Below are 14,837 nucleotides of genomic sequence, written 5' to 3' on the forward strand. Positions count from 1 at the left end.
ACGCCGGCATTACGATGTTGGTGGCCCTCGGCGATGGTCTGTCGCGGCTTGATCAGCGCGCCATCATCGACGGAGTGGCCGCGGTTTAGCGACCGGACGGAAGTTTCAGTGCCACGATCGACGGCAACGAGCACGACATGCGCTTTGTTTACTGTGCCGCGGCCGCCTGTGCTATGCCGAACGACTGGTGATGCGTCGATCAGCGGAAGATGGCAAGAGAAGGAAGTGTCGATCGGTGGCGCAGTACCACATTCCGGATTGCTGATTGCGATGGGCGTCTTGTTGTGCCGTCTAGTGCCGGGGTTGCGATCAGATTCTTCCGATTGATGTCAAGGCCTCGACATCGCTGAATGATGCGATATAATAAGGACGGGTAAGAATTGTATTAGTTTGATAATTGGACTAGAAAAGTAATATATTTATCTCTTTTAGGGCCCGTGAATAAGCCGGCTAAGGAAGAAGAGAAGGCGCCGGAATAACTACGGGGGCCTAGAAACCCATCGAGATCATAGATGACCCCATTCTGCGCCACTTTTACGACAAGCGCATAGGTGTGGAAGTCGGTGCCGATCATCTGGGCGATGAATAGAAGTTATACGTCTTCAAGATTGCCGATGTCAACGACAAGCAAGGCGTGCTGACCAACCCGCGTGTCAGTCTGCTGCTGAAGAAGGGCCACTTTTGCTGTCGGCGTGCCGCGTCGTCTTGAATCGAAGCGAGCAACCAACATCCGCAAACTGTGCATCCTGTCCAAAGAGGACGACGTCCGCCAGTTTGTGGTGAAGCGCCCACTGCCAGAGATGGACGGCAAGAAGACCAAGTTGAAGGCGCCCAAGATCCAGCATCTCATCACGCCGGTGGTGCAGGAGCGCAAGGAGGTCATAGCCGAGTTCCTGAAGGTTCTGACCCTGTGCCGTCGCCAGCAGCATATTCGTCGCCGGTCCCGACTGTCGTCGATACGTGACTCGCGCAGGTTGGTCGGTTCCGGAGGAGGACAATCAAGGCTGCCAAGAAGGTCACAAAGAAGGAGGCCAAGAAAGTGACCGAAACCGCCAAGAAGCGCGACGAGGTCAATACTGCCAAGAAGTCCGAAGAAGACGATAAGAAGACCGACACCTCAGAGGTGCTGTCTAGACCTTTAAGTGTTATTAATATATTGTGAAACTTACAAATTTATGTAATTAAAAACCTAGGGATTCATGGTGGGGAGTGTTTTTCTTGTTTAATTTTTAAATATTAATAAAAATTGCCTAAATAGGCCAAAACGGTTCAATCAGTGTTAAATTTCGATCTAATTTCAACAAAAAGAAAATCAAAAAGAAAGAAAAACAAGAAGAAGAAGAAGCTGTCAAATCTTATCCGTCCATTCGGATTCAATTCCGTTTGAATTCCGCTTAAACCGATTTGCGGCGAAAACTCAAACGGAACCGGTTGTTGCGTTTGAAACGGAATGCGTTTTAGATTCTAAAACGAACACTGTTTAGAATTCGAATCGAACTTTTTTCGCTCAAGCGGAATTCTAAACGGAATTCAAACGGAACGCACTGAGTGGGTCGATGTGTCGAGCGAGTGTCAGGTGCGGAGTTTGAATTTGGTGTAAAAATTGAAAAACAAACTTGTTTTGTTAACCCTCTACTGCCCAATTTTTTTTTAGAATTTTTTTATTTTTCCCGTGTTCAGGAGGTCATTTTGAGCAACTATTGTTCCACGAAAAACTTTACTTCTCTTGTTTTATGTTTTTCGTGTTTCATTTTTAATATTTTAATTTTCATTTATCTTGTTTAGTGTATGTTTGTTTTTGGTAGTATTTGGCCTTTTCTACCACCTTCTATCATTACATTTTGCCTATGTTATTTTTTCATATTTTTACAGTCACTTTTTCAATTTTTTGCTTGTTTTTCATATTTTCTGCTATAAAATGGCACCATTTTCATTTAAATTGTAAAAAATGCGTAGAGGCATAGTCTGGGACACTTAAAAATACTGCATACTTCTTTTTACTTAAAATATAGGAAATGTTAGTACAAAACACAGTCAAAGTTGACCTCTAGAAAAATGACATTTTTAAAAACATTGGCAAAGTCACATAAAACAAGTAAAACTTTCAACCAATACATTTTCTAAAATTTTAAGTGTTTTTCTTTCCAATGCTTTTTAAAGATCAAAAATTGGTTGAAAATGGTTTTTTGGCGATTTTTTAAATCGAAGCTCGTCTAAAGGCGGGGTTGGGTTGTAGAGGGTTAATAACAGGAACAGGATTTCGGTTCAATCGAATTATTTACAATTGGGTCCTAAAATTTGTAGAGAATACGACCAAACTAATAATAAACAAAAACATTCGTAAGAAAAAAAGGTTTATTTGCAGACTTTTTAATTCGTTCAAGTGTATTTGGCATCACTGCTATTGTTTGCGAGAAAAATGATGACGTTTAGGAATAGGGAGCTGATGCGTATGCGTCTGACGTGAGAGTGAGAGCGCGTCACTCTCATGTGTCATTCTGTTGGAATAATTTGGAGATGACGGACGTGTGATTGTTTTTATTTTGTTTGGAAGAGATAAATAAATTAGATTTTGACGAAGATTTGATCAATTTCATGGTTTACTACATGGCATAGTCGGTAGGTGAGTATAGTGTGAATAAAGAAAAGAATGAAAATGAGATGATTGTGGTAATGTGAAGGGGGTGGTTGGCGAATCTCCCAACCAACTGAAGAGTACTAATGAAAGTTGGCGAACGCCCCAACATGCTAAAGAGAGCAAATATGTACAAAAGTTGGCGAATGCCCCAACTAGCTAAAGAGAGCTAAAACAACAAAACAATTGTTGGCGAATGCCCCAACTATTGAAAGAGAACCAAAAAAAAAGTATCTAGCTAAAGAGAGCTAAAACAAAAAAAAATAGCTAAAGAGAGCTAAAACAAACAAAAAAAAAAAAAAATAGCTAAAGAGAGCTTAAGCAATTAAAAATAAATAGAAAGATGCGTGGATTTTTACGAATACTGGTTTATGATAAAAAGGTGATTGAGCGGGCGTACGTTCCCAATCACAATGATCTCGGCCCTGAAGGAGTAGTAGATACAAATCTATAAAAAAAAAATGGTCAGGTGGAAGCCACGTATAGAACTGGGTTTAATTTGGGTATTTTTGTTTTCAATCAGGTTTGGAAGATACAATTATAAGAAACGGTAGCCTAGAAAACTACACGCCTTTTAATTGAACCAAAGATTGAAACTGGATAGAGGAATGTATGAAAATTATTTTATTGAAAATGATTTGACGATGATTGGAATCAGGAGTTGATTTTGAAGTTGCAATCGACATGAGGAGACTAAATTGACATAGAGAATTTATTTTGAGGGGCGAAATAAATGAGTATGATTTTTTTAATTGTATTGAAGTTGCAATTTTAAGAAACGGTAGCTTAAAAACTACACGCCTTTTAATTGAACCAAAGAGTGAAACTCAATAGAGGAATGTATGAAAATTATTTCATTGAAAATTATTTGACGATGATTGGAATCTGAAGTAAATTTTGTTGTTGCAATCGACATGAGGAGACTAAATTAACACAGAGAATTTATTTCGAGGGGCGAAATAAATGAGTATGAACTAAAAAAAAAAAGAAGAGATCGGAAGCAGTAGAATACTCTGTCATGGGTTTGAGTATTTCTGGATTGTATTGAAGTTGCAATTTTAAGAAACGGTAGCCTAAAAACTACACGCCTTTTAATTGAACCAAAGAAGGAAACTCAATAGAGGAATGTATGAAAATTATTTCATTGGAAATTATTTGACGATGATTGGAATCTGGAGTTAATTTGAAGTTGCAATCGACATGAGGAAACTAAATTGACATAGAGAACTTATTTCGAGGGGCGAAATAAATTAGTATGAATATAAAAAAAGAAGAAGAATGCTCTGTCATGGGCTTGCGTATTTCTGGATTGTATTAAAGTTGCAATTTTAAGAAACGGTAGCCTAAATACTACACGCCTTTTAATTGAACCAAAGATTGAAACTCAATAGAGGAATGTATGAAAATTATTTCATTGAAAATTATTTGACGATGATTGGAATCTGAAGTAAATTTTGTTGTTGCAATCGACATGAGAACTTATTTCGAGGGGCGAAATAAATTAGTATGAATATAAAAAAAGAAGAAGAATGCTCTGTCATGGGCTTGCGTATTTCTGGATTGTATTAAAGTTGCAATTTTAAGAAACGGTAGCCTAAATACTACACGCCTTTTAATTGAACCAAAGATTGAAACTCAATAGAGGAATGTATGAAAATTACTTCATTGGAAATTATTTGACGATGATTGGAATCTGGAGTTAATTTGAAGTTGCAATCGACATGAGGAGACTAGATTGACATAGAGAATTTATTTTGAGAGGCGAAATAAATGAGTATGAATTAAAAAAAAGAAGAGATCGGCAGCAGTAGAATGCTCTGTCATGGGCTTGAGTATTTCTGGATTGTATTGAAGTTGCAATTTTAAGAAACGGTAGCCTAAAAACTACACGCCTTTTAATTGAACCAAAGATTGAAACTCAATAGAGGAATGTATGAAAATTATTTCACTGAAAATTATTTGACGATGATTGGATTCTGGAGTAAATTTTGAAGTTGCAATCGACATGAGGAGACTAGATTGACATAGAGAATTTATTTTGAGAGGCGAAATAAATGAGTATGAATTAAAAAAAAGAAGAGATCGGAAGCAGTAGAATGCTCTGTCATGGGTTTGAGTATTTCTGGATTGTATTGAAGTTGCAATTTTAAGAAACGGTAGCCTAAATACTACACGCCTTTTAATTGAACCAAAGATTGAAACTCAATAGAGGAATGTATGAAAATTATTTCATTGGAAATTATTTGACGATGATTGGAATCTGGAGTTAATTTGAAGTTGCAATCGACATGAGGAAACTAAATTGACATAGAGAATTTATTTTGAGGGGCGAAATAAATTAGTATGAATATAAAAAAGAAGAAGAATGCTCTGTCATGGGCTTGCGTATTTCTGGATTGTATTAAAGTTGCAATTTTAAGAAACGGTAGCCTAAATACTACACGCCTTTTAATTGAACCAAAGATTGAAACTCAATAGAGGAATGTATGAAAATTATTTCATTGGAAATTATTTGACGATGATTGGAATCTGGAGTTAATTTGAAGTTGCAATCGACATGAGGAAACTAAATTGACATAGAGAATTTATTTTGAGGGGCGAAATAAATTAGTATGAATATAAAAAAGAAGAAGAATGCTCTGTCATGGGCTTGCGTATTTCTGGATTGTATTAAAGTTGCAATTTTAAGAAACGGTAGCCTAAATACTACACGCCTTTTAATTGAACCAAAGATTGAAACTCAATAGAGGAATGTATGAAAATTATTTCATTGGAAATTATTTGACGATGATTGGAATCTGGAGTTAATTTGAAGTTGCAATCGACATGAGGAAACTAAATTGACATAGAGAATTTATTTTGAGGGGCGAAATAAATTAGTATGAATATAAAAAAGAAGAAGAATGCTCTGTCATGGGCTTGAATATTTCTGGATTGTATTGAAGTTGCAATTTTTAGAAACGGTAGCCTATAAAAAAAAACTACACGCCTTTTAATTGAACCAAAGATTGAAACTCAATAGAGGAATGCATAAAAATTATTTCATTGAAAATTATTTGACGATGATTGGAATCTGGAGTTAATTTTGAAGTTGCAATCGACATGGCGAGACTAAATTGACATAGAAAATTTATTTCGAAGGGCGAAATAAATGAGTATGATTTAAAAAAAAAGAAGAGATCGGAAGCAGTAGAATGAAATTGCAATTTTAAGAAACGGTAGCCTAAAAACTACACGCCTTTTAATCGAACCAAAGATTGAAACTCAATAGAGGAATGTATGAAAATTATTTCATTGAAAATTATTTGACGATGATTGGAATCTGGAGTAAATTTTGAAGTTGCAATCGACACGAGGAGAATAAATTGAACTAGAGAATTAATTTCGAGGGGCGAAATAAATGAGTATGAATTAAAAAAATAAAAGAAGAAATCGAAAGCAGTAGAATGTTGTTTGAGTATTTCAATTAGTTTTGAAAGCAAAAATTTTGGAAACGGTAGCCTTGAATCTACCCAAATTTTAGTGGAACTGAAGATTGATTCTCAAAAGAGAAATAAATGAAAATTATTTCATTGAAAATGATTTTGATACTTGATTAAACTGCAATGCATTTGGAATTTTCAGTAAGTAATTGAGTAATTCAACTAGAGAATGAATTTATAGGTGCGAAATAATAATAATAAAAAAAAAGAGTGATAGAATGCAATTCTGCAATAAGTATGAATATTATCAATCGGTATAGAAGTTACAATTTCAAGAAACGGTAGCCTAGAAAACTACACGCCTTTTTAATTGAACGAAAGATTGACTCCCAAAAGAGGAATACATGACATTTATTTAAATGAAGTAGAATGAAGTGATTTAACTGCAAGGAATCTTGAATTTCCAGTAAGTTTAGAAGTTACAATTGAGATATGCAAGAGAATGAATATCAAGGGGTAAATAAATGAGAATGTTTTCAAACAGAAGAAATCGAAGGTAGTAGAATGTTCTGAAACGGGGTTGAGTATTTAAATCAGTTCTAAAAGCACAAATTGGAAACGATAGCCTTAAAATCTACCCAACTTTTAGTTGAACTGATGATTGATTCTCAAAGTAGAAATAATTGAAAATTATTTAAATGAAGATGATTTAATGATACTTGAATAAACTGAAATAAGTTTGAAATTCCCGGTAATTAATTGATGAATTGAACTAGAATGTGTTTTTCGAGGGGCGAAATAGGAGCATAGCGGGTCCAAAATAGCAATATCACAGACTCTGTGGCAATATACCCTAAATGAGAATGATATAAAAAAAAAAGAAGAAATCCAAAGCAGAAGACTGCTCTGCCATGGGTTTATTGACTCTCAAAAGGTAGTAGTAGATTTGGAGACACTTGATTTAACTGCAAGGAACATAGAATTTTCAGTAGATTTTGAAGTTGCAATGTAGTTGAGCTAGAGCATAAATTGAGTTAGAGAATTAATTTCAAGGGTTAAATAAATGAGAAAGATTTCAAACAAACGAAATCTAAAACTATTAAATGTATTGCAATGGGTTTGAATATTTAAATCGGGATTGAAGTTACAATTTCAAGAAACGGTAGCCTAGATATCTACATTCCTTTAAATTGAACTGGAAATTGACTTAAAAAAAAAATGAAAATTATTTTAATGAAGATGTGGTAGTTCTTGATAAAAATGTATTTGGAATTTCCAGTATGTTTTGAAGTTACAATTAAGATTAATTAAATTGGAGAATTAATATGGAGAGGTGAAATCAATGAGAATGATATCGGTAGAAATCGGAAGCAGTAAAATGCTCTGTCATGGGTTCGAGTATTTCAATCGGTTTAGAAAACTAAACGCCTTTTAATTGAACTAAAGATTGATTCTAGAAGGAGGAATATATGAAATTTGTTTTAATGAAGTAGATTTCTCGATTAAAATTTCAAAAGGCCGTATCTGCATAGGAAACCCATGAGGGATAGGTTGTTTTGAAAATTTAATCTAGATTTGAAGATACTTGATTGGACTGCAGGGAATTTGGAATTTCCAGTATGTTTTGAAGTTGCAATTGAGTTGAATAGAGTTGAGCTAGAGACTTAATTTCGAGGGGCGAAATAAATGAGAATGATTTCAAACTGAAGAAATGAAAAGTATTTCAATGAAAATGATTTGATGATAATTGAATAAACCGCAATGAATTCGGAATTTACAGTAGGTTTTGAAGAAGAGAGAGAATGAGTCGAGCTAGGGAATTAATTTAAGGGAAAAATGCATTTTAAAAGAAAATAAATGGAGTTTAAACTGCAATACATTTGAACTTTCGGTTAGTTTGAAGTTACAAAAAGGTTAGAAGGAAGTTGATTAATGAAACAACATCAATCGTTTATTTTGAAAACATGTGATTTGATTTTGAAACGTAAAAGACAGAACCATTTTTTATTATTGAATGTGTGATAATATTTGCAATATTTTTTTAACTTTTAATATAATATAATTTTTGAGTAATATGATTTAATACAAATATTCATAGAACAAAAGAGTAGAGAAGGGGGGTAATGTAGAGAATACGACCAAACTAATAATAAACAAAAACATTCGTAAGAAAAAAAGGTTTATTTGCAGACTTTTTAATTCGTTCAAGTGTATTTGGCATCACTGCTATTGTTTGCGAGAAAAATGATGACGTTTAGGAATAGGGAGCTGATGCGTATGCGTCTGACGTGAGAGTGAGAGCGCGTCACTCTCATGTGTCATTCTGTTGGAATAATTTGGAGATGACGGACGTGTGATTGTTTTTATTTTGTTTGGAAGAGATAAATAAATTAGATTTTGACGAAGATTTGATCAATTTCATGGTTTACTACAAAATTAAGTTTAAATTTGTGATGTTATTGTTCATATCTAGAGTTTTTTTTTATTAGGTCCTATAAACATATGAAAGACAATAGTTTATTGGTCCTTTTAAAAAAAAATCTGGACATCGTTATCGATTAATAATATTTTGTCTGACTGACAAAGGAAAACAAACTCGCACTTTTTTATGTTTGAAAGGTTGCACAACTTGTTTGTTTGTCATAGTCTAATGCCTTCTTAACTTGCGTTCGCTTGTGCTTCTAGAAAAATAAACCTAAATTTCTAAAAGTTAGGTTTTAAAATTCTGTAATACTATTTAAAATTTTGAGGTTTCGAATTTTTGAACCAACGACATTTTTTTACACATTTCTAAAATTTCAAATTTCAATTCTTTTTTAATTCGAAATAAAAAAAGGTGTTTGAAATTTTACGATTTTAAAACTCAAGATTTGTTGTAATTTAAAATTTCAGAAAGAAAAATTTCAACATTTTTAATTTTTAGATTTTTAAAATTAAGAATCATAGACTGTTTGAATTCAAAAGTCAAAGATTTTTTATATTTTTTTTTTAATTTGAGAACATTAAAATTTTACAAATTCTTGAACTATCAATTCATCGAGTTAGTTTTTCGATCGGTTTCCGATCAATTTACGAATTATTTAATTCAAAAATGCTTTAGATTGTTCATTGTTTGTTCATCTGGAACCCCTTTAAGTTTTGTTTACTGAAAAACAATGAAAAATCGGTTTCAAAAAAACTATTTTACAAATAAGAGAGTTCATAAATTATGAAATTCAAAAATTCTAAGAAATCTGAAATTCTCAAATTTAATAACTTTTAACATTATAAAATTTGTGTATTATATAATTCTACAAATCTTAAAATCCAAAACTATGAAAAATTCTTAAAATTTAGAAGTTCTAAAATCCTGGAATTATATATTTGAACATTCTTTGCTCTTAAATTTTAAAAATCTTAAATTCCAAAACTTTAAAATTTTTCTTAAATTCTAAAATTTTGGAATCTTTGACTTCAGAATTTCTAAACTAAAAAATATGAATTTAAAAAAACAACGAAAACTAAAAATTGCTAAAAAAAATTTACAAAATTTCCAAAAAATTAAAAAAAAAAACAAAAAGTCTAAAAGTTTAAAATAAACAAAATAGAAATCAGCATTTTAAACATCTAATATTTTAGAATTTCAAAAATCTAAAAATTATTTAAAAAATAAAAAAATCAGATGTTTAAAAATTTTGGAATCCTACAATTAAAAGGTTTAACGCCGGGACCCGCGGTGTAGGGGTAAGCGTGGTTGCCTCTCACCCAGTCGGCCTGGGTTCGATTCCAGAAGGTTCCGGTAGGATTTTTCGAGACGAGATTTGTCTGATTACGCCTTCCGTCGGACGGGGAAGTAAATGTTGGCCCCGGTAGGGTTCGGTCGATAGCTCTGTCCATGTGTAGGAGTCGTCTCCCTGGATCCTGCCTCGGTGGAGTCGCTGGTAGGCAGTTGGACTAACAATCCAAAGGTCGTCAGTTCGAATCCCGGGGTGGATGGAAGCTTAGGTGTAAAAAGAGGATGGCAATTGCCTCAACAATCCAGCCTTCGGGCACTTAGTTTCGAGTAGGAATTTCGCAATCGAGAACGCTAAGGCAATGCTGTAGAGCGAATAATCTGATTTGATTTTTAAACTCCCTGATACCTAAATTCTAACATTCTTTAAGTTTTAATTTAAAGAAAATTCTGAAATTTTGAAATTCTAAAAATTAAAGATATTCAAGTTCAAAATTTCTAAAATAAAAAAAAATTAAACATTAAAAACAATTAATTACAAATTTTAAATTGAAAAATAGAAAATTAAAAGAAAGAAATTATAATTTTTGAATTCCAAAGCTCTAAAAATTTAAAATGCAAAAAACGGAAGTTCAAACATAAAAATTTAAAAATTCACAAATATATTCAAATATTTCAATATTCTAAAATTATAAATTGAAAAAAAAAATAAAAACTCAAAAATACAAAAAAAAGATTATCGATTTTCAATATTTAAATACATTAAAAATGTTCGTGTGTATTTAGTGTTTATTAGCAAGGCCCACTGCGTTTTGTTTACCGCGAAGACGATTCTTTGATTAGTTTCAGAGCGGTTCGAATAGTTTTTAGATGAGTAAAACACTTATTTCCGTTCAGTCATAAAATGCAGCCACATTTAAAACTACCAACTCACCGCCTCAACCGCCGTCACTGCTCTCAGACCCAGACTCACTGTCCGTTTCCTCGCCTCGGCCTCGTTCCTTCTCCTCCTTCGGCGGCACAATGTTCAACTTGCCGTACGCGTCAACCAGCGACGCCAACCGATCCCGGTACCCGTGCTGCTGGACCATGTGCAGGGCCTGCTCGCCCGGACTCTTCACCACAAACGCGCACAACTTGCAGTTGCCGTAGCCGCTAATCTCGCGCGAAAGTGTCCCGTGCAGGCGCATGTGCGTCACAAAGTGGTCCAGCTCGTAGTAGGTCAGCCCGCAGATGTCACAGACCATCGGAGTGCCGGAATGGGGGCGGCTTGCGGGCTTTGGTGGCGGGGGGACGCAAGCTTGCGAGTGTTTTCGCATTTCTGCGGCGGAGAGGAAGGACCGGCTGCAGTGCTGCAGCGGACAACGGTAGTACGTTAGCTCGGCTTGATTGTTGTGGACTGTGTCGACGTGGTCGAGCAACTCCGCGGCGGTTGGGACCATTTCGTAGCAGGCTTTACACTGAAGCATTCCTTGGTGGGCGGTCTTCAGGTGAGTTTTCAGATCATCTTCCGAGGCTTCCGTCGCGCCACAAACGAAGCAAACGTTGTCGAGGGGAGTCACATTTTTCGAGTAGATCGAATTCTTAAAGTTTTGCTGCGTAACTTCCGGTTTCTTTTGAACAGTTTGAGCTTCAGCTTTATGAATTTCCAAATGGTTGGCCATCCCAAAGGCCGAGTGATAAGAACCTCGGCAAATGGGACATCGCAACGGCTCCAGCCGGCTGTGAATCTGCAAGTGCCGATGCAAGGCCCTTTTCCCCCGAAACTTTCGCGGACAGTAGAAGCAACAATGTGGATATCCTGGCAACGCCGCCAAATGCCACCGTTTCGTGTGAGTCGTAAACCGAAATATCGAATCAAACTGCTGGCCACACTCCAGACAAAGGTACTTCTTACTACGCTGGACCATCATTCCGGGAACGAACCGTGGCATGACCAAACCATCAAATTTAGGTTTTCTTCGCTTCCTCTTACTCTTCACCGTCAAAGCTGGTTTGGCCCTCCGCTTCTTTCTGCCACCACCTTCATCCGCTGACTCCGTCGACGAGCCGGACTTTTTTCCCCTCCTCTTCCGACTCCGAAACTCCAATGCTTCCTTCCTAACGGCTTCGTCGGCCGACGCCGTCGAGGCACCCGTTGCACTGTCATCATCGTCCCGGCACGTGCCGCCGCCGATCGGGTCCGGAGTGTCGTCAGCCGGAAGAAACGTCCCCTCATCCAGCTCGACCTCCTCTTCTTTGATTTCAATTTCGGTGCTCAAAACATCCCGCAGTTCGACTTCGTCGCAGACCAAACTGGCCTCTTCTTCGTCTGCGGTTGCTGTTGGAAGAAATTAACGCATTTTAATGATTTTTAATGAATAAAATGTGGCGAGCTCTACCATCCGACGAAGAGTCTACCAGTTCGGGAGATTCTTCCATTCTAGTTTTAGGAAAATTTGTGAAAAAAATTGTGGAGAAAAGACGAAACTGAATGCGCGCGAATGAAAATTATTTTGTGGTACTTTTGTTTTTGTTTATCACACAAAAATCTAGAAGTACACAAAAAAAACTAAATTGTTTGCGATCGCGTACACTGATAATCAACATTACACACTGTTCAGTTCACTTTTACACACTTGTATGGCATTTTTCAGTTCAAGTATGATTACACGAAAGTGTGTAATCATACTTGAACTGAAAAATCCCATACAAGTGTGTAAAAGTGAACTGAAAAAAGTGTAATGCTGTTTACCAGTGTAACTGAATAGAGTTATCTAAGCCCGATCTCACGCACACTAGCTCACCATTTGTTTTTGCTGGCGGGTACAAATTTTAACCTAAAAATCCTTCGTGTACGTACACGCAATACATGCGCACGTAGATAACTCTATAGAGATATCCACGCGCGAGAGTGTGTTAGTTTGTAACAAAATTTATACGCAGACATAGGCAAATCGAGTAGAATGATTCGTCTGCCAAAATCAGCTGTGTCCTTTGTTATACCACGAGCACGTGGTGAACAGCTGGTTTTTACAGGCCAGTTCGGCTACTCGATTTGCCTATGTCTGCGTAAAAATAGTAGGTATATTCCCGTACTGCAGAATTATGCAATTCTGCACAAAAACGGCAGCAGAGCGTTCCCGTACTTTTCTGCAACAAAAGTAACTTTTCTCTCAGGTAGAACTTCTGCAGTGAGAGAGGTAGAAGTTGCAGCAAAACCGTTCCCGTACTTTTCTGCAAGCTCTCTCTTCTCTTTCTTGTTGAAAAGTTACTGCAATTTGGTGTGATGGATGTTGAGTACACGCTTACGTAAAATTAGCAAGTTGGGTGAAATCATCAATTTAATTATTAGTTGCAATAAACTTTATGTTTTATTATTACTAAATTAAAGTAGTCTTTTTGAAGGGAAGTTTGTATATTTTGAATTAATGGATTTTTGGGGTAGTTTTTCTAATGTCTGTTTTTAATGAGAACGGTTTCAGGCTTAGTTCTTTATGATATAGCGATTTTTTAGTGTTAATATTTTAACCTGACAAAAAAAAGATAGCTAAAGTCAGTATTACAGCACGGCTAATACCTCAACAAAAAAAATATTATAATAACAGATTGTTTCAAAAATCTTTTAAAAGACACATTTCTTTTGTGTTTAATAATTTCAAATAAATATTTGTTTAGAAATAATTTTTGATCTTCAATTGATTGTGAAAAGACTAAATATGTTTGTTTAAATAATAGGTAAATTTAATTGGCAAATAATTCATTGTACCTTTAACGGTGCTACCAATTTGTATTCTTATATGAACCAAAAAAATTTGATGTGGTTTTGTCGAATTCTTCTATTTTAAGAAATTTAAATTCTAAAATTCGGAAATTTTTAAATGCCGCCATCTTGAATCATAAAAAGTACAATTTTTTATTGGAGTCATATTTTAGGTTAGAAGCTCAGATTAGAGGTTTTAGAGGTTGGAAATTTTGACAAGTTCTTCGGAAAATAGAGTATTTTTTTTAATATCTGAATTTTAAAATTTTTGATTCACAGAATTTTAAAACATTACTTATTTTTGAAATTTTTTAGCAACCTTTTTTTTTAATTGTAGCTTTTGAATTTTTGGTGTTCTGGACTCTGAAATATTCAAACTTTTGATTTTTTTATTCAGAATTTCAAAATATAAGAATTTTTAAGTTTAAGAACTTTTAAGTTTAATTTGAATTTTTAAAATTATGATTTTTTTTGATATTTTGAACATTTTGATATATTTATTTTTTAATTATTTGTATTTTTCAAGCTTTGAACGAGGCTTTGAATTTGTGTTTTATTTTTTTTCTGATATAAATATTTGCATTTTTAAATTTCTCAAATATCAGATTTTTTTTATGTTTCTCAATTTGAAAATATAAGTTTTTTGTAAATATTTTTAATCATGAATTTCTAAATGTCTAGATTTCTAATTTTATGATTTTGTGATTCACTTATTTTTTAAAATTTGTCAATTTCGCTGCATCACCGTTGTTCTTCTATGTGACATCCATTTATAATTTATTTATGGTTTCCTGAATAATCTTTTAAACATTTTGCTGTTAAAACGTGTATTTATGGTACGTGTTTGTCATTTTTTAATTATTTTTGTAAAACGTACCTGCAACCCTCACTATTTTTTTACCTAATGTAAAAGTTTTGAATAATTTTTAATGTATAATTTCTACCTAAGCATAATTTATTTCTAGTTACCTAATAAATGGTACATGCTTTAAAATAAAATATTAAGTTGAATAAAAAAATAATGCCCCCGTTCTAGAGGCAAACTCCTTTCAATTACTGTTTTTCTCAATCCCCTCGTCAATCCCTCTATTTTAATTTTTTGAAATAATTAAATAACTTTCATACCCAATTTGAGTAAATCCATTCAACTGTGTACAATATTGCAGAAAAAGTACTGGAACGCGCTACCCAGGCAAAATAGTTGCTGCTTCTCTCCTTGCAGAACTTCTGCAAAAGAGAGAGATGAAGAGAGCGAGTTGAAAAGTACGGGAACGTGCTGCAAAAAAGTGACTTATGCGGGCTGCAGAATTCTGCAGAAGCTGCAGA

General features: G+C 34.7%; 1 protein-coding gene and 1 pseudogene across 1 annotated transcript; one reads left to right on the forward strand and one right to left on the reverse strand.

Moving 5' to 3' along the window:
- The first annotated feature begins 350 nt into the window (after window positions 1-350).
- On the forward strand, window positions 351-1,503 carry LOC119769372 (annotated as a pseudogene).
- A 9,116-nt stretch (window positions 1,504-10,619) lies between these two features.
- On the reverse strand, window positions 10,620-12,284 carry LOC6031095 (zinc finger and SCAN domain-containing protein 26). The gene is made up of 2 exons (XM_001841890.2): window positions 12,151-12,284; window positions 10,620-12,089 (listed from the first exon to the last, which is right to left on the reverse strand). The coding sequence occupies exons 1-2, from the start codon at window positions 12,188-12,190 to the stop codon at window positions 10,708-10,710; spliced, it is 1,422 nt and encodes a 473-aa protein (XP_001841942.2). The 5' UTR covers window positions 12,191-12,284; the 3' UTR covers window positions 10,620-10,707.
- Between the last annotated feature and the right edge of the window lie 2,553 nt (window positions 12,285-14,837).

The sequence above is a fragment of the Culex quinquefasciatus genome, chromosome 3 (genome assembly GCF_015732765.1).
Source record: "Culex quinquefasciatus strain JHB chromosome 3, VPISU_Cqui_1.0_pri_paternal, whole genome shotgun sequence".
NCBI lineage: Eukaryota > Metazoa > Arthropoda > Insecta > Diptera > Culicidae > Culex > Culex quinquefasciatus.

Excerpts from the sequence above, each read along its gene's own strand:
- LOC6031095 (XM_001841890.2), bottom strand. The coding sequence starts at position 12,190 with ATGGAAGAATCTCCCGAACTGGTAGACTCTTCGTCGGATG. Across the intron at positions 12,090-12,150 it reads GGTAGACTCTTCGTCGGATG|CAACCGCAGACGAAGAAGAG; the intron begins GTAGAGCTCGCC and ends TTCTTCCAACAG.